The sequence below is a fragment of the Salmo salar genome, chromosome ssa09 (assembly GCF_905237065.1).
Source record: "Salmo salar chromosome ssa09, Ssal_v3.1, whole genome shotgun sequence".
Taxonomy (NCBI): Eukaryota; Metazoa; Chordata; class Actinopteri; order Salmoniformes; family Salmonidae; genus Salmo; species Salmo salar.
The window spans coordinates 78,413,729-78,437,655 of NC_059450.1; the positions used below are offsets into that span (position 1 = coordinate 78,413,729).

General features: G+C 40.7%; 1 protein-coding gene across 3 annotated transcripts in view; it reads left to right on the top strand.

The window, feature by feature from the left end:
• The first annotated feature begins 8,235 nt into the window (after positions 1 to 8,235).
• LOC106611980 (F-BAR and double SH3 domains protein 1) overlaps positions 8,236 to 23,927 on the top strand; it is a 31,637-nt gene continuing 15,945 nt past the window's right edge. Inside the window, exons 1-6 of one of the 3 annotated variants that reach the window (XR_006771059.1) lie at positions 8,236 to 8,527; positions 12,068 to 12,165; positions 12,584 to 12,629; positions 14,074 to 14,147; positions 14,409 to 14,553; positions 17,373 to 17,509. Coding sequence is in view for 2 of the 3 variants with exons in the window: in XM_045724057.1 (XP_045580013.1) it covers positions 8,411 to 8,527; positions 12,068 to 12,165; positions 12,584 to 12,629; positions 14,074 to 14,147; positions 14,409 to 14,553; positions 17,373 to 17,509 (617 nt within the window). In the remaining variant the exon portion in view is untranslated. The remainder of the gene's footprint in view (positions 8,528 to 12,067; positions 12,166 to 12,583; positions 12,630 to 14,073; positions 14,148 to 14,408; positions 14,554 to 17,372; positions 17,510 to 23,927) is intronic. The other 2 variants (XM_045724057.1, XM_014212720.2) reach the window with 2 other exon arrangements.

The following is a 23,927-nucleotide window of genomic DNA, read 5'->3' on the forward strand; positions in this document are numbered from 1 at the left end:
AATATAGGACTCGTTTTCCTGTGGATATAAATACTTTCGTACCTGTTTCCTCCAGCATCTTCACAAGGTCCTTTGCTGTTGTTCTGGGATTGATTTGCACTTTTTGCACCAAAGTACATTAATCTCTAGGAAACACAACGTGTCTTCTTCCTGAGCGGTATGATGGCTGCGTGGTCCCATGGTGTTTATACTTGTGTACTATTGTTTGTATAGATGAACATGGTACCTTCAGGCGTTGGACCAGACTTGTGGAGGTCTACAATTTCTTTCTGAGGTCTTGGCTGATTTCTTTTGATTTTCCCATGATGTCAAGCAAAGAGGCACTGAGTTTGAAGGTAGGCCTTGAAATACATCCACAGGTACACCTCCAATTGACTCAAATGATGTCAATTAGCCTATCAGAAGCTTCTAAAGCCATGACATCATTTTCCTGGAATTTTCCAAGCTGTTTAAAGGCACAGTCAACTTCCCACTGGAATTGTGATACAAGTTAAATATAAGTTAAATAATCTGTCTGTAAAGAATTGTTGGAAAAATGACTTGTGTCATGCACAAAGTAGATGTCCTAACCGACTTGCCAAAACTATAGTTTGTTAACAAGAAATTTGTGGAGTGGTTGAAAAACAAGTTTTAATGACTCCAGCCTAAGTGTTTGTAAACTTCCGACCTCAACTGTACATAACTATCCTGTATAGTAAATGATCCAGAACTTTTAACATCACAGTAAGATGATTTGGATTTCCCACTAGATAATATTTGAGAAATTATTCATATAATGAGGGATTGAAGCAGGGTGGTAATTCAACAAAGTGATTTGGTAAACGAGGCTCACCTGTGGTCATGCCACTGTTAGATAAGCACCTCTTCTCTCCTTTCAGAGAAAAATAAGTGACATGGTAAAGGTATATTACTCACTTTTTAAACATAATTATGAGTAGAGAAACAGCTCATTTGTAGTTGTGTAATCTTGGAAACCCAGAATTATAATCTCATGTAATTGTTACATGTGTTTGTCCATGAGACATTAATAGCTGTGAACTATACCTGACTCCTAATCCATATAATTGTAATGAATTAAATTCTACATCAATAATTATTATTCAATTTTATCAATGTATTTATTGATTTAAAATGGATTAAATGTTAATAGCACATCTTTGGAAGATTTTTTGAGAAATTGTGTCCAAAATAGCATTTACAAATAGTCTGAATAACACTGCATGATAAGTATAGAGATGCTATGATTTAGATTAGGTGTGTGCTCTGAGAGCTGAGGTGAACTGCGACCAACAGACTTCCCTGGCAAGCTGTCTTGATGCTAGTCTTAAGTCAAGGGCTCTCTGAAGCCCAGCTGAACCCGAAGAACAAAAGCTTCTGTTCAAAACGGCTGTTATGGAAAATCCTGAATAGGGTGCTCCTCTGCCTCTCTTGGAAGCAACACAGACACCAGTACTAATGCCCAGTTTTAGCCAGTCTCATCAAGAACGCACAGTGCATCACTAGTCTAGGGAGTGTGTGAGAGAAATAGTGAGGGTAAGCTTGCACAAGAAAAGCAGACCTTCATGGGGCTGTGTACCAGCAAGTCTGCGGTGTCACTGGCCCCCAGCGCAGAAGCCCCCAGCGCAGAGGCAGGCACCCGGCCAGGAGGCGGCAGTCCAGGGGGGACACCAGTCTGGGAGGAGCACACGTCCACGATGCAAGGCACCAAGGCTAAGGCAGAGGCTGGTATACGGAGCGGAGGGCCTAACACCACAGCCAAGGGCTACCTGGAGTTGGGAGGGAAAGGTGAGGGGAAGCCCCAGATGTCCCGGGAGGCAGAGGAGGAGGAAGATGACACAGGGGATGAGCTGGAGGAGCTGCTGAACTTCTCAGACAGTGAAGGGAGCCTGAAGAGCGAGTTCCTTGAATGAAGAGACAATTTTTAAATCCCCTTTATTCGGTCAAGAATCTACAGCACATCAACATTCAACCCTCAGACATCATGCACCACGCAGTTTAAAAGGAAAACTCTGGATCCCCTCATCACCAACAGAGCACAACACAGGATGTAGAGGAGTAGCTATATCAACTCTGGATCCCCTCATCATCAACAGAGCACAACACAGGATGTAGAGGAGTAGCTATATCAACTCTGGATCCCCTCATCATCAACAGAGCACAACACAGGATGTAGAGGAGTAGCTATATCAACTCTGGATCCCCTCATCATCAACAGAGCACAACACAGGATGTAGAGGAGTAGCTATATCAACTCTGGATCCCCTCATCATCAACAGAGCACAACACAGGATGTAGAGGAGTAGCTATATTGTGTCATGATGGTCAACAATGTTGGATCTTCAGCCAGTACCAATTGCCTGCTATGTGTTATGTGCCTCATGTCCAGGACTAGACCTAGAATCCAGACAACTTGATATATCTTGTGAAATAAAATGTTACACTATAGAAGGGATGGGCAACTGGCGGCCCGCAGACGCCCCTTTCGTAGGTCCGCTGATCAATTCAATTTCGAAATTTTGGTTGTGCATCAGCAATTTTTTTCTCGTTTATTTCAGTCACTGATAGTCACTCAATTAGCCAATTCCAGCTAACATTTTTTAGATTGGTAAGTTAGTCTAGCGTCCAGCTATCTGAACTTGTAGTAATCATGGTTGAATTATCGCCCGGGTGGCCCCCATTGATTTTGTTAGTCACGCTTGCTCATATCTCATATTAAAAACAGCAACATTTTCTTTCCACCCTTTGGCAAAATGTGTAGGGAATTAACTATAAAACTGCAAATATTTCTCTCCGTCTCATGGAAAAATTTGTAGAATTGCATGAAATTAGTTATAAAATGCCAAAATCTTGTCTCCGTTCATGACAAAATGTGTAGAATTGAAGGAAATTAACTCTTTGCTTAAGAATATAGCTCACCATAGTCTAATCTAAAGAATATAGCTCACTGTCTATTCTAAAGAATATAACTCACTATCTAATCTAAAGAATATAGCTCACCATAGTCTAATCTAAAGAATATAGCTCACCATAGTCTAATCTAAAGAATATAGCTCACCATAGTCTAATCTAAAGAATATAGCTCACCATAGTCTAATCTAAAGAATATAGCTCACCATAGTCTAATCTAAAGAACATAGCTCACCATAGTCTAATCTAAAGAATATAGCTCACCATAGTCTAATCTAAAGAATATAACTCACCATAGTCTAATCTAAAGAATATAGCTCACGATTGTTTAATAAAAGGTTAGTGTTTTTTTAAACTAGACTGAGCTGAGGATGTAAACTAACTGATGTTACTGTATGTTCAATTCCATTCCATTAACATCTTGTATGCTGTGTAATATATCAATTTGTGATATAACTGTAACAGGTATGATGTTTTTAAATTAATTGTTATTTTTTTACTCCTTTTAGCGTCATTTCAATGACAGTGTTCCTTAATTAATAAATTGGGTCTGTGCACAATGACATAGCGGTTGGTATTGCTTTCAAAGAAAATAACCTCTTCAACCCAAGTTCTTATCTTCACTTTTTTCTAGCATGTCAGTAATTCAGGTTGATGTGTAGAGTGACTTTTTTTGAAAAGCACGTTGCTGGTGTGGGCATCAGAATTTTCTGTAAACGGCTCATCACAGGGAAAGCCAAGTGTTGTGTTTGATGTGGTTAATAATGTTTGATTGATAACTATTTTACCATCTATCAGCATGCATCTCTGTATAGTAAAAGATAACATCTGTTTATAGCCAAAGGTTGGCATTTTTTGTTCAGGGGCAATCTATAGTTCATACAAGTGTTTACCCCACCACTGTTTAGTAAATAGCTGAGGGATGGGATTGGAGAAATGTAACCACTCTCAAATTCATAGACAGAGCTATGGATTCAAGAATTGACCATCAATGATATCACAAATATAGTTTTTACCATGTTTTGAGGCTATATTGTGTTTGTTGAGAGTTATATTTTTTATACAATGGAATAAAACAAGCTTATATTTTTGGGTTCTAATGAGGTGCTACAGTTGAACTAAGCTCATGAGGCATGTATAAGTTATATTCAAGGATCAATGGGTATATATAAAATCAAATCCAATTGTATATGTCACATGCGCCGAATACAACTTGTGTAGACTTTACCGTGAAATGATTGCTTAAGAGCCCTTCCCAAATAATAATACAAATAAAAATAAAATAGTAACACGAGGAATAAAATACACAAGAATATATCATTAATATATCACTAATATTGTTATATACACTACCGTTTGAAAGTTTGGGGTCACTTAGAAAGGTCCTTGTTTTTGAAAGTAAAGCACATTTATTGTCCATTAAAATAACATCAAATTGATCGTGTAGTGTAATTAATTTTTAAGTAAAAAAATTGATGTTCCAATCGCTGATTGCCCATTTAAAATGATATGTCAATATGTATGGGGTGCTGATTTTCTTACAGTCTGTAAGATTGTCAAAGGCTCTTTATGCAAATGAATGAATAGTTTAGATAATAGAACTCCTAAGTAGTAAATAATGACTAAGTTCCTGCCAGAAAGATGGAAGATCACCAAAGGAAATGACACAAATGATTTCAGTGATATGTGGTTAACAGTGGCACACAGACTCATGCCATGGCATCAAACTAAAGTTGCCTGTGTGGGAGAATATAGTATGACAAATAATTATAGTGAGAAAACTGGCAACAGGGATTCCCCAAAAGCTTGGAAATTTCAACAATGGGTCTTAAATGCTGCCACACAGGTTCAGAACCAAGTCATTAGGAACCAGTCGTCTACTTGGGTTCATCAATAGAAAAATGGCAATACACAAAGGTACAATACTTCTGCTGCTCTCAATGATGATTAGCCTGGCCGCCTCATCTCCAGTACAACGCCTAGGAAGATCTCTGGAGCATGCTAAAGAAATAAAATCTTATATTGATGGAGCACTTATTACGGTACGACAGTTATTATTACACAAAAACATTTTCAACAATTGTTTAAGTCCGGACAACTTTTAGAGATGAAAGTAATGTAATCAATGTTACCTTTGTGTCCTGAACCACAGAACTGTCCTGAAGGCTGCAGCACATCTGGAATGGTGAGTCCATAACAATCTTGGATTGTTAAATCTATTCTTCACTTCAATGTACTCTTGGTTAAACAAATCTCAGTGCTAGACATGCCAGTCTGATTCTTATGCACGCTGTGCACTTCATGAAACACACCTTTTTTTGAAAAGCAAAGCTGCTAGAGCACCTCTAATCTGTCTTGTGACATTGCTTATCTCAATCAGAATACACACAGATACAACATAGCCTACTACCACAGGCTGCATTAACTTCCTTTGGTTTCTCATTTCAATTAGCAAAACCTGGTTGTGTTGTCTCATTTATATTTTGTGTAAAAAAGATGTAGCCTTTATTTAACTAGGCATGTCAGTTAAGAACAAATTCTTATTTACAATGACAGCCTACTGGGGAACAACCTTGTCAGCTTGATCCAGCAACCTTTTGGTTACTGGCCCAACGCTCTAACCACTAGGCTACCTGTCACCACATATCACAGTATATTCAGTCCTGGATGTGATGGATTGGTCTCTGCTAAAGGAATGTTGACCTAGATGTATGTATTGCAGTACAATTGTTATAATTAACAATTCTGTCAACTGTGTTTTCTAACATTTACTTATCTCTGTAGGATCTAAAATGCCAGTGTCTCCAAATCCCCATCACATCAGTGGTAAGAGAAACATAAAATGTTAATTGGAGTTACAGTAGAGCCATCCCACTGGGCACACACTGGTTGAATCAACATGGCTTCCACGCAATTTCAATGAAATTACGTTGAACCAATGTGGAATAGACATTGAATTGACGTCTGTGCCCAGTGGGATGTCATGCAATGTGTACCTTTGTAACCATTTTCTTTTGTTACTTTAAATAGGGAACATGCACAGCAGACTACTTCAAACAGGGACTGGAGTTGCTGCAGAGTGCGCATCATATCGCAGGCCTTCTGAAGAAAAGATTAGAGCGTCATTGGACCAAGGTAAGCTATTTCCCCTGGGCCTCCCGGGTGGCGCAGTGGTCTAAGGCACTGCACCACCAGAGACTCTGGGTTCGAGCCCAGGCTCTGTCACAGCTGGCCGCGACCGGGAGGCCCATGGGGCGGCACACAATTGGCCTAGTGTCGTCCGGGTTAGGGAGGGTTTGGCCGGCAGGGATATCCTTGTCTTATCGCGCACCAGCGACTCCTGTGGCGGGCCGGGCGCAGTGCACACTGACCAGGTCGCTAGGTGTTTCCTCCGACACATTGGTGCGGCTGGCTTCCGGGTTGGATGCGCGCTGTGTTAAGAAGCAGTGCAGCTTGGTCGGGTTGTGTTTTGGCTCTCGACCTTCGCCTCTCTTGAGTCCGTGCGGGAGTTGTAGCGATGAGACAAGACAGTAACTACTAACAATTTTATACCACAAAAAGGGGGTAAAAAATAATAATACTTAGATGGGCCTCCCAAGTGCCGCACCGGTCTAAAGCAGTGCTTGAGGCGTCACTACAGATCCGGGTTCGACCCCGGGCTGTGTTGCAGCTGGCCGCGACCCATGAGACACACAGCCTAGGGGTTAGGGGAGGGTTAGGTCGGCCGGGATGCCCCTGTCCCAATGCGCTCTAGCGACTCCTGTGGCGGGCCGGGTGCATGCATGCTGACATGGTCACCAGTTGTACAGTGTTTCCTCTGACACATTGGTGTGGCTGGCTTCCGGGTTAAGCAAGCAGTGTGTCAAGAAGCAGTGCAGAGGGTCGTGTTTCGGAGGACGCATAGCTCTCTCCCGTATCCGTACGGGAGTTGCAGCAATGGGACAAGACTGTAACTACCAACTGGATATCATGAAAAAAGGGGTTAAAAAAAGATTTGTTCTTAGACTATAATGACATTCTGGACATGGCAGAGGTAACTGAAAAGCCATGAAATTACTGTTACATTGCTCACAATTACAAAGATCTTACCAGATGTATGTGTTATTCTCTGTCATTGAAGGGCTTTCAGGTGGCCCTCCACTGTGAACCAGTGGTGTCTCCGAAGATGTTCCTGCAGCAGCTGAAACAAGTGTTCGAATTTATCAACACCTCCGCTCTAAACCCAACTGATCAACTATAACAACATTTGATTCTATATTATTTTGTTTTTCATTTCTTTATTTATTCATTTGAAATTGTATCGCTAATAATTGGATTAACACCTGGAAGACATATCTACTACTGCGTTCGTTGTTCCTGTATTGACCTGATTGTGAAATGACCAGTAAATTAGATACTATAGCCTAGGTCTGAATGTAGGTCAAAGTGCGTCACAGATAAATCTGTCTGAAGAATATTAGAGCCATATCGTTGGTTGACCTTTACATTCTGTAGTGTTGATCTTTCAATTCTAGTGGTTAGAAACAAAGACAATTTCTATCTCATCCTAAACTAACATTATACAAATAATGTAATAAACAATAAAGAAATCATTGGATGTTTTTGGACATTGGACTACTTGAGTTGTTTGATGTGGCTGCATACCTAGGTAGCTTCTCATGCCACCTTCCTGGGCTCTTCTAGGCTCTCCAACAAAAAAACTTAACAGCGTATGTGGCTACCAGTGTTGCCAACAAATTTTCAGGGTAAGTTGCTAGAGGCAGGTTGAATTGTTGCTAAAAGTTGCTAAATGACGTTGTGATGTCATTGCGTGATAACGTACAACTGCGTAATTACGTAAAATACACAATAACGTTACTCAAATTGACTGGCCATCTCGGCAAAAAATATGATTTGACATTTGTTCAGGTACAGACTCCCACTCTTTTCTGTACTTCTGGCTGTACAATTTTGATTGAGACATGTTGATTGATGTTGTAAGTTCTGTTCAAGATCAAACATTCGTGACCAACTATATTCGTTGGCTTTGGCTTGTCGAACCCGTACTACTGTTGCTGCAGTCAGCCAACAATGATTTGCTATTTGCTGAAATTGCTGCTGGCTGTGCACGAGCTGAGCGCCTGCTGGTGACGTCACTCACAATGCACTTTTGCAGCCAGGCACGTGTGTTGTGACTGAGTGTGAGACAGATAAAATAGTTTTTGTGTCATTTAGAGGGAAAATGCATGCATTTTAGCGTTTGAGTCACTTTTCAAAAGTTGCTAAAAGTTCAAAATACATTTTGGAAAGTAGCTAAATTTGTTGCTAGGTGCTGTTTGAAAACAAAGTTGCCAGGGTAGTCTGAAAAGTTGCTAAATCTAGCAACAAAATTGCTAAATTGGCATCACTGGTGGCTACTGGCGATCAAAAGTGAAACTCTTGGAGGACAGCATTATAAGTGCCCGCTAGGTGGCACTATTCCATTAGGGGGGTTTGGAGCATGTAAAACAGCTTGTCCAACGTAATGCTCCACCTACCTAGAGATGCTTTAGTGTGTCAAAAGCATTCGGGAAGTAGGCTATTGGGCTACAATAAAAAGGAGACACTAAAGAATCCGAAAATGCAACCTCCTCCCAGAAAGGTAAGAATTTTACAAGAATTTGCAATAACAACTTACATTTGTTTAACTTCACAATTATGTCAAACGACATGAACTGTGGCAAGTGGCAATGCTATAGAGAGGTTGAAATACGTTGAAAGTACCTCCGACATCTCTATTCTATTTTAATTTCCCACAATTGTGAAGTTTCTGAAAATTTAAGTTGTTATTGCGAATTATTTCACAAGAGGTCAACTGTTTAATAGAAAATGTCTAGAAAAGTCCTACTCCTGTGAAGTAGTCTTAATTTGAACTTGGTCGTTTTCACTTGTGGCATTTTCGTAGGTTACAAGTAATGATGTCAGCATCCTTATGATGCTCAACGCACATTTTGCACCATTAATTCTGCTATTGCTTATATTCTAATGTCCACAATAACACAGAGAGAAAGAGAGCGATAGAGAGTTAATGAATTAACATAGTTCCGACACGGAGCCTGTACATGCACTAAGTGGCTACTAGTTCTCTGATGTTGCAGACTCTGACCTTAAGACGGAAGTCTTCAGCTGAGGCGGACTGTGACAAAAATTCAGCACTGGCATTTAAGCCACATCGCCTCGCCCTCACCCCCATAAATATCATATACCCCTAAACATTTTTTAGAACCGCCCCTGTTATTGGTAATGGTGAGAGGTTAGCATGTCTTGTGGGTATGATCTTTGAGCATCTGTAACTTTCTCACTCATCATTCAGATTTCAGTCATGATTATCCATTAATCATGGTAGCATCCACATTAATGTAGAAGTGTTTAGAAACATATTCTTATTTACAATAAAAGTGACTCCAAAATCTCACAATGCATTATGTACCATTAATTTATATTCGGCACAAAATAATCTGAAACACAACCAAAACAAACTGCAAATGCATCCATCATTGGTAGAGTCACAAGCTTGATGTAGTCATTGCATGCTATGAATATGGGACCAGATACTACACTTCATGCTATAAATATGGGACCAGATACTACACTTCATGCTATGAATATGGGACCAGATACTACACTTCATGCTATGAATATGGGACCAGATACTACACTTCATGCTATGAATATGGGACCAGATACTACACTTTAAGCTATGAATATGGGACCAGATATACAACTTTTGACTACTTTAATACACATATACAGTTGAAGTCGGAAGTGTACATACACCTTAGCCAAATACATTTAAACTCAGTTTTTCACAATTCCTGACATTTAATCCTAGTAAAAAGTCCCTGTCTTAGGTCAGTTAGGATCACCACTTTATTTTAAGAATGTGAAATGTCAGAATAATAGTAGAGAGAATGATTAATTTCAGCTTTTATTTCTTCCATCACATTCCCAGTGGGTCAGAAGTTTACATGCACTCAATTAGTATTTGGTAGCATTGCCTGTAAATTGTTTAACTTGGGTCAAACGTTTTGGGTAGCCTTCCACAAGCTTCCCACAATAAGTTGGGTGAATTTTGGCCCATTCCCCCTGACAGAGCTGGTGTAACGGAGTCAGGTTTGTAGGCCTCCTTGCTCGCACACACTTTTTCAGTTCTGCCCACAAATGTTCTATAGGATTGAAGTCAGGGCTTTGTGATGGCCACTCCAATACCTTGACTTTGCTGTCCTTAAGCCATTTTGCCACAACTTTGGAAGTATGCTTTGGGTCATTGTCCATTTGGAAGACCCATTTGCGACCAAGCTTTAACTTCCTGGCTGATGTCTTGATGTTGCTTCAATATATCCACATAATTTTCCTCTCTCATGATGCCATCTATTTTGTGAAGTGCACCAGTCCCTCCTGGAGAAAAGGACCCCCACAACATGATGCTGCCACCCCCGTGCTTCACGGTTGGTATGGTGTTCTTCGGCTTGCAAGCCTCCCCCTTTTTCCTCCGAACATAACGATGGTCATTATGGCCAAACAGTTCTATTTTTGTTTAATCAGACCAGAAGAACATTTCTCCAAAAAGTACAATCTTTGTTCCCATGTGCAGTTGCAAACCGTAGTCTGGCTTTTTTTATGGCGGTTTTTGAGCAGTGGCTTCTTCCTTGCTGAGCAGCCTTTCAGGTTATGTCGATATAGGACTCGTTTAACTGTGGATATAGATACTTTCGTACCTGTTTCCTCCAGCATCTTCACAAGGTCCTTTGCTGTTGTTCTGGGATTGATTTGCACTTTTCGCACCAAGGTACGTTTATCTCTAGGAGACAGAAAGCGTCTCCTTCCTGAGCGGTATGACAGCTGCGTGGTCCCATGGTGTTTATACTTGCGTACTATTGTTTGTACAGATGAACGTGGTACCTTCAGGCATTTGGAAATTGCTCCCAAGGATGAACCAGACTTGTGGAGGTCTACAATTCTTTTTCTGAGAACTTGACTGATTTCTTTCGATTTTCCCATGATGTCAAGCAAAGAGGCACTGAGTTTGAAGGTAGGCCTTGAAATACATCCACAGGTACGCCTCCAATTGACTCAAATGATGTCAATTAGCCTATCAGAAGCTTCTAAAGCCATGACATCATTTACTGGAATTTTCCAAGCTGTTTAAAGGCACAGTCAAGTTAGTGTACGTAAACTTCTGACCCACTGGAATTGTGATACAAGTGAAATAATGTGTATGTAAACAATTGTTGGAGAAATGACTTGTGTCATGCACAAAGTAGATGTCCTAACCGACTTGCCAAAACTATAGTTTGTTAACAAGAAATTTGTGGAGTGGTTGAAAAACAAGTTTTAATGACTCCAACCTAAGTGTATGTAAACTTCCGACTTCAACTGTACACTAAGTATACAAAACATTAAGAACACTTTCCATGACAGACTGACCAGGACTGTCACTTGTTAAATCCACTTCAATCAGTGTAGATGCAGGGGAGACAGGTTAAAGAAATATTTTTAAGCCTTGAGACAATTGAGAGATGGATTGAGTATGTGTGCCATTCAGAGGGTGAATGGGCAAGACAAAACAATGTAAGTGCCTTTGAACGGGGTATGGTAGTAGGTGCCAGGCACACTGTTTTCTATCAAGAACTGCAATGCCGCTGGGTTTTTAATGCTCAAAAGTTTCCAGTGTGTATCAAGAATGGTCCACCAACCAAGGGACATTCAGTCAACTTGACACAACTGTGGGAAGCATTGGAATCAACATGGGCCAACATCCCTGCGGAACGATTTCGACACATTGTAGAGTCCTTGCCCTGTGGAATACTACGTAGAAGAAGTGCTGTGATTTCTAAACGGTTCATCCGATATGGATAAGAACTACCTGTAATTAAAGCTGACAGTCTGCACTTAACCTCAGTCATTGTATAATTTCAAATCAAAAGTCCGGGAATACAGAGACAAAACAACAAAACATTTTATCTGTCCCAATACTTTTGGACCTCACTGTAAATTATAATCACTTCTTTTTATTGACTGGATAGTTTGTACTGTTTACAAGAGCTGTATACCTGTGCACGTGACGAATAAACTTTGATTTTATTTAATCCCGGTGCTGGCCGTTCCTGATACAGGTATGTGTCACTGTTTTAATTGACAGGTGAAGGAGACCCAGCAGGTGAAGATGGCCTTTGCGGAGCAAGTGGGGCGGCTGCAGAGCAAACAGCAGCAGGAGGTAGAACTCCTGGAGGACATCAGGTGTGACCATCCTGTCCCACCCTGCCCCATCCTCCCTACCTGTCTCTGCTATACCCTGCTATACCCTGCATCACCCTACCCCACCCTGTCCCACCCCCTACCCTACCCTGCTCCTGCTTGTCAGAAGCCTGTGTTTGTATAATACATACTGTACATATTTGATAATATTGTGTGTAAGACTCCAGTGTAATCACATCAAGAACCAATAGACACTAACGATGCTGAGTGAAACAGAAGGATTTATGAACACATCTTCAGATGTCTAGCATGTGGTCAGGCCTCCTGGGTGTTTACAGAGGTATATGCTGACTAATGCTCTCTGACAATTATCTCTCGGAGATATATAGATGATCTAATTACTGCCTGAATGCAGTTCACTGACATATCCTAGATGTGATGTTTATTTTTCTCTGTCCAGGTCCTTCAGTAAACAGCGTGCTGCCATAGAACAAGAGTACAGTCAGGTGAGAGGCCTCCCATAATACTGATGCTGATTGACAAGCCGTGGTCCGGACCCACTGGGCACACACTGGTTGAATCAACATTGTTTCAACGAAACGTGGAATTGACGTTGAATTGACATCTGTGCCCGGTTGGGTGTATGTCCGTGTCTTATGGGGGGCACAGTAAACCATGTGATACGACCTTGGGACATCTTGTAGAGTGGCGTATCATTGAGCTGAAATGGGGTTGGAGTATTTAGACACGAACCTGTTCTGAGTGTTTTTGGTAGCATCCTCGCAACAACTATTTTAAGCAACACTCTTACCACCCTCCTCCCCACATTAAAAGCATTACTCAAAGCACTTATCTTGAATGTTTTGAAATGGAACGCATTCAGATATTGATTCAGATATTAGTGAGTATTTCAGGGACCTAGGTGTTGTCCATAAGCAAGGCAGGGGAATAGAACCAGAAACAACAGTTATAATTATGTCCCATATTGTACTGTAGTGCTGATGTCCCATTGGATGTTTCCCCATGGAGTTATCCTTGGTGTACGTCATTCTGATAAGATTTACATAATAGGGTGTTTGATAAGCTGATAACTTCATTAAATGTCTGTGGAAATGTCTGCTTTAGATGCACTGAACTGACCCTTTTCTAACATGCCTAGCTGGGTTATATCTACTGTAGTAACTTCCTGTAGTGTCTGACATAAGTGCATTCCTATTGAGTCTCCTATCCACATGTTGCCGTGGACTTTGAACTTGCCTCTGACCATTGTGGTTTCTAGTTAGTTTCCGTAGTGAAATGAGTGTCCTGTGATGCTGTCCCTTGGTTCTGTTGGTCGTTAACAATGCATTAACATTGGACCTATGGAGTAGGTTTAACAGTTGTAATAATGTTAACCTACACACTCAGACCAGTGTTTTCACCTCAGACCCTTGCACCATGGGGAATGTAGCAGGGTGGCGATGGTGAAACAAGGGCCTGTGAAGCGATCCCTCCACATCTGAAAAGTTCAGAATAAAAGTGGTCTGTGGCTTTAGTACTACTGGTGGCTGGCGCGTATCGGCTCTGCTATTTGATGTCTTGGTGAGAAGGAGCCAGTGTGTTTCTGAGCCAAGCTCCTGGATCACTTCTCTGAAGTCAGCAGTGAGTTAATCTGAAACAGGAAGTGAACACTGGATAGGGCTGTTTTCACTGGGGTGTTGATGTTCCACCAGGGGTCTTGAGGGCAGAGCTTCTAGTATTGATAAAAAAAAAACTCTGCTTTTCGCTCCAAATCTACATGTTATCCTGTACACAAAAACAAGACATGTTCACTTTAGGCTGGGCCCTGCACTTGCACTCCAAAACAAATTCATATTTATGGGTTACAACAAGGTTTATAAGGTGAATGTCATGAAATATCCTTAATTGTGTTTCCTGTCATCTTTAATAAAATATATCCTTCTCTCTCAGGCCCTCCAGAGGCTGGCCGTACAGTTCCAGAGGAAAGACTGGCAAAGAGGCAAGGGAGACTCTTTGAACTCTGGGTAACCTATCAGAAGCTTGATAGTTTGATCCCACAACATGTTAATGACCTTTTTACTCTCAGCCATTCGAACCCCCATTTTTTTGTAAAACAAGTTACATTCAGGGTTTCATAAACATATATGAAGGAAATATCTGTCAAATACTGTAATTATTCATAATTGAAGATGCTCCTGTCACTAATCACACAGTCTAACATCAGGGGATGCCATAGTGCTGGTGTAGTAACACCGCTCTCTTTCTGTGTGTGTGTATACTGCCAGGAGTGTGTTTGCTGTGTGGAGGTCTCTGATTGAGGCCACGGCACAGAGTGGAGTGTGTCGTCTCACGGCAGCCGACGGATATCGCTCACTCACTGCCGACGCTCTGAAGAGCCTGAGGGCAGCCAAGGAGCTGAAAGCCAAGAGGGTGAGCTGAGCTGTGCAGTGGCTTATTGGAGGATACACTGAAATAATGTATGATCCACATTGCAGTGCAGCCTCGTCTGAGTAACCAGAAAGAAGAAAATGCATGTTTTTAGACTAATCTATTTTCACAAAAGTAGTGCAGCATTCACAACTGTACATTTTCTTCATCAGGCTTCACTAAGCTGAGAACATTGTGTAGAAATGGTTTTTGAGTTTTTGGTTTTCTTTGATTTATCTACAGCTTGAACACACACACATCAAGCCTACTAGAATTCATCTACTCAGATTTTCAGTAGACCTCCCACATTTTTTTTTGGGGGGGGGGGTGCCCTTACTTAAAAAAAGAATGACCATAGGGGGATATAGGTTAAAAGAGTGCAGCTTATGATAGCCTCCTCCTTATGAAAATTATTAAATTATGTAACCGGAGCATGTTGTCTTAAAGAAAAAAAATCCACTCCAAAACAATATTTTAGTTTTTTTTCTCCATTAGTCCTCTCTTGATACAGTCCTAAAAATGTTTTGCATGTCAGCAGTCAAGTTTTCTAGATTATTGGTCTTTCAGGAAGCGTCACTTGCCACATCATGAAAAAATACAAATTAGGTAGATTTTGAGTGGAGTTTTCATGAAGCCCACAATGCCTCCATTCACAAAACCACACAACTCATTACCAGAGGTTTTCTCATGTCATACTTTCACTTTTTCTTGAGGAGGGAAATACATTCTAAGACAATCTAACATAAACAGCCAAAGCGTTTCATTTTCTCTATACCTTATTAGGAAAGGCACCAAATTGATCAGTACTTACTGACGACTTCCTCTCGACCTTTATGCTACTTTGTGGTAGTTGTTGTTAATGACAGAGAATCAAACAAAGCAGGAACATGAGTCACTTGTTAGCTTTGAAAATATTGTGATCTAAAGGTTACTATTCAAGCAGTGGAAAACCCTGGAAAACCCCTTACACTTGTACAGCCTTGACCTCCACATGCTACATGCACTGTTAAACTACGGACCGTATTTATCATTTAAAACATTGCCTTTCGCACAACGTAACCAGCATTGAATCTATTGGATTTGTTGAATCTGTCAATCTAGAGACAGTTTGACGTACAGTGAGGGAAAAAAGTATTTGATCCCCTGCTGATTTTGTACGTTTGCCCACTGACAAAGAAATGATCAGTCTATAATTTTAATGGTAGGTTTATTTGAACAGTGAGAGACAGAATAATAACAAAAAAATCCAGAAAAAGCATGTCAAAAATGTTATAAATTGATTTGTATTTTATTTAGGGAAATAAGTATTTGACCCCCTCTCAATCAGAAAGATTTCTGGCTCCCAGGTGTCTTTTATACAGGTAACGAGCTGAGATTAGGAGCACACTCTCAAAGGGAGTGCTCCTAATCTCAGCTTGTTACCTGTATAAAAGACACCTGTCCACAGAAGCAATCAATCAATCAGATTTCAAACTCTCCACCATGGCCAAGACCAAAGGGCTCTCCGAGGATGTCAGGGACAAGATTGTAGACCTACACAAGGCTGGAATGGGCTACAAGACCATCGCCAAGCAGCTTGGTGAGAAGGTGATAACAGTTGGTGCGACTATTCGCAAATGGAAGAAACACAAAAGAACTGTCAATCTCCCTCGGCCTGGGGCTTCATGCAAGATCTCACCTCGTGGAGTTGCAATGATCATGAGAACGGTGAGGAATCGGCCCAGAACTACACGGGAGGATCTTGTCAATGATCTCAAGGCAGCTGGGATCATAGTCACCAAGAAAACAATTGGTAACACACTACGCCGTGAAGAACTGAAATCCTGTAGCGCCCGCAAGGTCCCCCTGCTCAAGAAAGCACATATACATGCCCGTCTGAAGTTTGCCATTGAACATCTGAATGATTCAGAGGACAACTGGGTGAAAGTGTTGTGGTCAGATGAGACCAAAATGGAGCTCTTTGGCATCAACTCAACTCGCCGTGTTTGGAGGAGGAGGAATGCTGCCTATGACCCCAAGAACACCATCCCCACCGTCAAACATGGAGGTGGAAACATTTTGGGGGTGTTTTTCTGCTAAGGGGACAGGACAACTTCACCGCATCAGAGGGACGATGGACGGGGCCATGTACCGTCAAATCTTGGGTGAGAACCTCCTTCCCTCAGCCAGGGCATTGAAAATGGGTCGTGGATGGGTATTCCAGCATGACAATGACCAAAACACACGGCCAAGGCAACAAAGGAGTGGCTCAAGAAGAAGAACATTAAGGTCCTGGAGTGGCCTAGCCAGTCTCTAGACCTTAATCCCATAGAAAATCTGTGGAGAGAGCTGAAGGTTCGAGTTGCCAAACGTCAGCCTCGAAACCTTAATGACTTGGAGAAGATCTGCCAAGAGGAGTGGGACAAAATCCCTCCTGAGATGTGTGCAAACCTGGTGGCCAACTACAAGAAATGTCTGACCTCTGATTGCCAACAAGGGTTTTGCCACCAAGTACTAAGTCATGTTTTGCAGAGGGGTCAAATACTTATTTCCCTCATTAAAATGCAAATAATTTTATAACATTTTTGACATGCGTTTTTCTGGACTTTTTTGTTGTTATTCTGTCTCTCACTGTTTAAATAAACCTACCATTAAAATTATAGACTGATAATTTCTTTGTCAGTGGGCAAATGTACAAAATCAGCAGGGGATCAAATACTTTTTTCCCTCACTGTAGTTTAAATGCAGTGAGTTCCTCCTTCAGTTACCCCTATACGCTGTTCCGTCCATACATATTGTTGTATTACATTTGTAATAATATGATGCGTTGTGTTGCCCTACAGGGTCTAGAGCAGCTGCAGAGGGTACAGGGTGAGGTAGTGGATGCACTACGAGAGCTCCACAAGGTCAAGAAGAGATACTACCAACTGAGTCACATGGCTAACGTGGCCAGGGAGAAAGCTGCTGATGCACAGGCCAAGTAAGTGTGAGCCTGGTCAAAAGTAGTGCTCTATGTAGGGAATAGGTTGATTTGGGATGGAGTTTGTCTGTTTTTACGATCAGTGTGCAATATCCATCCATATACTGTATGTTATACCAGGGATGGGCAACTGGCGGCACGTGGTCCCCCTTTTGTAAACAATTAAAAAGATGAATTCATTAAAATATATTTAATTTTTTGGGGGGGACTCAGTTGGGGTCTGAACTTACTGTTGAGAGTTAGAATAATAGAATATACAAGGTGCAATTTCAAAATGTGGTTGTGCATCAGCAGTCACTAAATTAGCCCATATCAGCAACTTTCTTTTAGATTCGTAAATTAATCTAGCCCCAGCTATCTAAACTTTTAGTAAGCATGGTCGAATTACCAACCATTGATCATCAGTTTTCATATTATAAACTGCAAACATTTCTCTCTGCCCCATGGCAAAATGAGTAGAATTGCATGAAAGGAGTTATAAAATTGTTTTTAGTTTTATTGTTAATTTCCTGCAATCATCTTCGCTGCCACGAGGTTGGCTGCTAAAATGTTTTGCTCGCAAGGTGGGGGTATGGATGTGGGTACGCAGACCCACCAGCCACTGTGGCCCCTCATGATGAGTTCCATTTTTTTGTGGCTCCCACCCCATCAAAGTTGCCCATCCCTGTGTTAGACAAAAGCCCAAATGAAACCATATCTATTTTCATTGATTTTCCAGTAATACTCTTACTCTAGCCCTGCTTTGTTCCCATGTGACAGCCTTAAAGGTCCAATGCAGACGTTTTTATCTCAATATCAAATTATTTCTGGGTAACAATGAAGTACCTTACTGTGATAATTTTTTTATTAAAATGGCCAAAAATAGCTTCTGTGATGTTTTAAATACATTTTCAACCTTTCTAATCGTATAGTATCCACAGATTGTGAGCTAAAGATAAAAGCCATTCCTACGAGTATTGTCATATTATTTATTGACTGACCAAATCGCCCAAAACTGCTATTTGTAAGGTTCATTTTAAGTGAAGGTTGTGATTTTTTTTTTTTTTTTTACCATTCCTGAACCTGTGACTAGCAACAAGCTACATAGGGGCAATATCAGAATAAATGATCTAGTGATTCTGTCTCTTCGCAGCAAAATCTACAGAGCTGAGATTGTTGTATGCCCCATATACAGTGCCCTCGGAAAGTATTCAGACCCCTTGACTTTTTCCACATTTTCTTAGGTTACAGCCTTATTCTAAAATTGATTAAAATTTTTTCCCCCCTCATCAATATACATACAATACCCCATAATGACCAAGCAAAAACTGTTTAAAAAAAAAAAAAAATTAAACTGAAATATCACATTTACATAAGTATTCAGACCCTTTACTTAGAACTTTGTTGAAGCACCTTTGAAAGCGATTACAGCCTCGAGTCTTCTTGGGTATGACGCTACAAGCTTGGCACACCTGTATTTGGGGAGTTTATCCCATTCTTCTCTGCAGATCCTCTCAAGCTCTGTCAGGTTGGATGGGGAGCGTCGCTGCACAGCTATTTTCAGGTCTCTCCAGAGATGTTCGATCGGGTTCAAGTCTGGGCTCTGGCTGGGCCACTCAAGACATTGAGACTTGTCCTGAAGCCACTCCTGCGTTGTCTTGACTGTGTGCTTAGGGTCGTTATCCTGTTGGAAGGTGAACCTTCGCCCAAATCCGAGGTACTGAGCGCTCTGGAGCAGGTTTTCATCAAGGATCTCTCTGTACTTTGCTCCGTTCATCTTTGCCTCCATGCTGACTAGTCTCCCAGTCCCTGCCGCTGAAAAACATCCCCACAGCATGATGCTGCCAACACCATGCTTCACCGTAGGGATGGTGGCAGGTTTCCTCCAGACGTGACACTAGACATTCAGGCCAAAGAGTTCAATCTTGGTTTCATCATACCAGAAAATCTTGTTTCTCATGATCTGAGAGTCTTTAAGTGCCTTTTGGCATACTCCAAGCGGGCTGTTATGTGCCTTTTACTGAGGAGTGGCTTCCGTCTGGTCACTCTACCATAAAGGCCTGATTGATGGGGTGCTGCAGAGATGGTTGTCCTTCTGGAAGGTTCTCCCATCTCCACAGAGGAACTCTAGAGCTCTGTCAGATTGACCATCGGGTTCTTGGTCACCTCCCTGACAAAGGCCCTTCTCCCCCGACGGCTCAATTTGGAAGAGTCTTGGTGGCTCCAAACTTCATCCATTTAAGAATGATGGAGGCCCTTGTGTTCTTTGGGACCTTCAATGCTGCAGAAATGTTTTGGTACCCTTCCCCAGACCTGTGCCTCGACACAATCCTGTCTCGGAGCTCTACGAACAATTTCTCCGACCTCATGGCTTGGTTTTTGCTCTGACATGCACTGTCAACTGTGGGACCTTATATAGACAGGTGTGTGCCTTTCCAAATAATTTCCAATCAATTTAATTTACGACAGGTGGACTCCAGAAACATCTCAAGGATGATCAATGGAAACAGGATGCATCTGAGCTCAATTTCGAGTCTCGTAGCAAAGGGTCTGAATACTTATGTAAATAAGGTATTTCTGGTTTTTATTTGTTATAAATTTGTAAAAACCTGTTTTCGCTTTGTCTTTGTGGGATATTGTGTGTTGATTGCTGAGATTTTTTTTATTTTTTTAACATTTAATCCATTTTAGAATAAGGCTGTAACATAACAAAATGTGGAAAAAGTGAATACTTTCTGTTGGTGGCAAGAATTTTGTATATTAATTTAAATTGAAAAACTCTAAGTGTTGAATCAAGTGTTGTTTTTTTGTACAACGGACAGCCTTGTTTTACTCCTCTTAAAAGCTCAATACTTTCTGAGAAGTAACCATTATTTACTATTTTGCATCTGGGATTGCTGTACATAACTTTAACCTATTGTATAAGAGATTCACCGAAATTAAAGTAGCCGTACTTTATCAAACGCCTTTTAAAAATTTGCTATGAAGACCAGGCCTGGTATCTTTGATGTTTCATAATGTTCAATTGTTTCAAGTAATTGTCGTATATTATCTCCAATATATTGTCCATGTAAAAAAATAGTATCAGGATTAACAATATCTGGTCAAACTTTTTTTATTCTATGGGCTATGCATTTCGCCAGGATTTGTGTAAGAGGCCTCCAGTTTTTTAAATGGACTGGATCTTTATACTTACCACCTGTGTCCTGTTTTAGTAGTAATGAAATCAGACCTTCTTGTTGAGTACCTGAAAGTCTACCATTTCTTTTCCAATATCCCCGTCCACGTGGAAATTCTGTACGAGTTATATGGTTGCCAATTAGATGGTGGTCGCATTCGGTCTCTTATTAATCCCTTTTTAAACTGTTGATGCCAGCAAGATTGAGACCAGGAAGTAATCAATACAGCTAGCTTGATTAACCCTCCTCCATGTATATCTCACTAGGTCAGGATTTTCCACCTCCATATATCCACTAGTTCTAATGTATCCATGATCTTCATGATCTCCTTAACTGCTTGAGGGTGATAGTTTGTAGTGTGATTTCCTTTACGATTATCATAATCTCCCACCATAATAATAGATTCATTTGTTGCTTGTGAGCTCAGTAGATTATTATATATATTTCGAAGGAGTGTGGATCATCATTATTTGGCCCATATAGATTAATTAGACAGATCTGTTTTTGGTCCAATAGCATATTTAAAATAAACGATCTTCCTTGAGGATCTGTTTGCACAGTTTGCAAAATCGGATCAAAATGTGTATTAATTAGTATAATCACCCCTTTTGAGTTTCTTTCCCCATGACAATAATATATTTCTCCCTCCCAGTCCTTTTTCCACCCAACCTCATCTATATTTGTAGAGGGAGTTTCCTTTAAACAATAGATACTATATTCTTTCTCTTTTAGCCAGGTAAAAATTGATCTTCTTTTTTTATTATGTGCTAAGCCATAACAATTGTAACTGGCTATACTTATTTCCCCTCTTACCATAATGATACCAATGTTTCAATTATACTTACCACAACCAATAGTTGTATACTTACCATTAAAAAGCACCATGATGATTAAGTGTCCATATAGCTGTACAATAATATTTGCACTGTTAAGCATACTGTAGCTGCAACTTTGTAAACCGCCAATTGTCTTAACATTCCACCCACTAAAACGTCCCCCCATATCTAGGTCTGTTGACACTAAGACCATCAGACCATCTCCCTGACTCGTGACACACCTTTGCGTCCTAAGGCAAACCCTTGGCCGTCAATTGGCGTACACCAGAGGGAAATATCGGCAGTCCCATGAAAACATAATTCAATACTGCCACTAACACATTCAAAGCCCCGTAGGTCTATTGTATATCTATGAGGGTGCTTTAAGAGAACTAACCAAATAACATGGAAAACAGTCAGAAAATATTAATAGAAATAATAACAGCACAATATTATAAATGAATGCTCATATTTAGAAGGTCCTAGCAAGGCTATAAGCATGGCATCCCAGCCTGCTCAGTTCATTGGACCCAAAACATTTTTAAAGAGAAAACGACCTAAATATACAGTTGAAGTTGGAAGTTTACATACACCTTCGCCAAATACATTTAAACTCCGTTTTTCACAATCCCTGACATTTTAATCCTAGTAAAAATTCCCTGTTTTAGGTCAGTTAGGATTACCACTTTATTTTAGAATGTGAAATGTCAGAATAATAGTTGAGAGAATGATTTATTTCAGCTTTTATTTCTTTCATCACATTCCCAGTGGGTCAGAAGTTGACATACACTCAATTAGTATTTGGTAGTATTGCCTTTAAATTGTTTAACTTAGCCTTTCACAAGCTTCCCACAATAAATTGGGTGAATTTTGGCCCATTCCTCCTGACAGAGCTGGTGTAACAGTCAGGTTTGTAGGCTTCCTTTCTTGCACACGCTTTTTCAGTTCTGCCCACACATTTTCTATAGGATTGAGGTCAGGGCTTTGTGATGGCCACTCCAATACCTTGACTTTGTTGTCCTTAAGCCATTTTGCCACAACTTTGGAAGTATGCTTGGGGTTATTGTTCATTTGGAAGACCCATTTGCCACCAAGCTTTCTCATGATGCCATCTATTTTGTGAAGTGCACCAGTCCCTCCTGCAGCAAAGCACCCCCACAAAATGATGCTGCCACCCCCGTGCTTCACGGTTGGGATGGTGTTCTTCGGCTTGCAAGCCTCCCCTTTTTCGTCCAAACATAACAATGGTCATTATGGCCAAACAGTTCTATTTTTGTTTCATCAGACCAGAGGACATTTCTCCAAAAAGTACGGTCTTTGTCCCCATGTGCAGTTGCAAACGGTAGTCTGGCGGTTTTTGAGCAGTGGCTTCTTCCTTGCTGAGCGGCCTTTCAGGTTATGTTGATATAGGACTCGTTTTACTGTGGATATAGATACTTTTGTACCTTTTGTCCAGCATCTTCACAAGGTCCTTTGCTGTTGTTCTGGGATTGATTTGCACTTTTCGCACCAAGGTACGTTTATCTCTAGGAGACAGAACGCGTCTTCTTCCTGAGCGGTATGACGGCTGCGTGGTCCCATGGTGTTTATACTTGCGTACTATTGTTTGTACAGATGAACGTGGTACCTTCAGGCATTTGGAAATTGCTCCCAAGGATGAACCAGACTTGTGGAGGTCTACAATTCTTTTTCTGAAGTCTTGACTGATTTCTTTTGATTTTCCCATGATGTCAAGCAAAGAGGCACTGAGTTTGAAGGTTGGCCTTGAAATACATCCACAGATACACCTCCAATTGACTCAAATGATGTCAATTAGCCTATCAGAAGCTTCTAAAGCCATTACATAATTTTCTGGAATTTTACAAGCTGTTTAAAGGCACAGTCAACTTATTGTATGTAAACTTCTGACCCACTGGAATTGTGATACAGTGAAATAATCTGTCTGTAAACAATTGTTGGGAAAATGACTTGTGTCATGCACAAAGTAGATGTCCTAACCGACTTGCCAAAACTATAGTTTGTTAACAAGAAATTTGTGGAATGGTTGAAAAACAAGTTTTAATGACTCCAACCTAAGTGTATGTAAAGTTCTGACTTCAACTGTATATCGGAAGACCAGTTCTTTATGTCCATTACATGCTAGACATATATAATGAGGACTACATGAAATATATGTTTTATTCTGAGAAAAAGCAACATTGATTCTAACGGCTGCCATTAAACATTTGTCAAAGCATTACACTATCCATAAAGGAATACCTAGGTTTAACTTACAAGCAATACTTTTTGCTAGGACTGTCTGGGAGGGATCTAAGTGGGGAGGGGAAAACCGAAAACTAGCTGTTATTGGCAGAGAGGTTTGGAGCTACCATTCTTATTGATCTATTTACTAATATACAGTGGCTTGCGAATGTATTCACCCCCTTGGCATTTTTCCTATTTTAT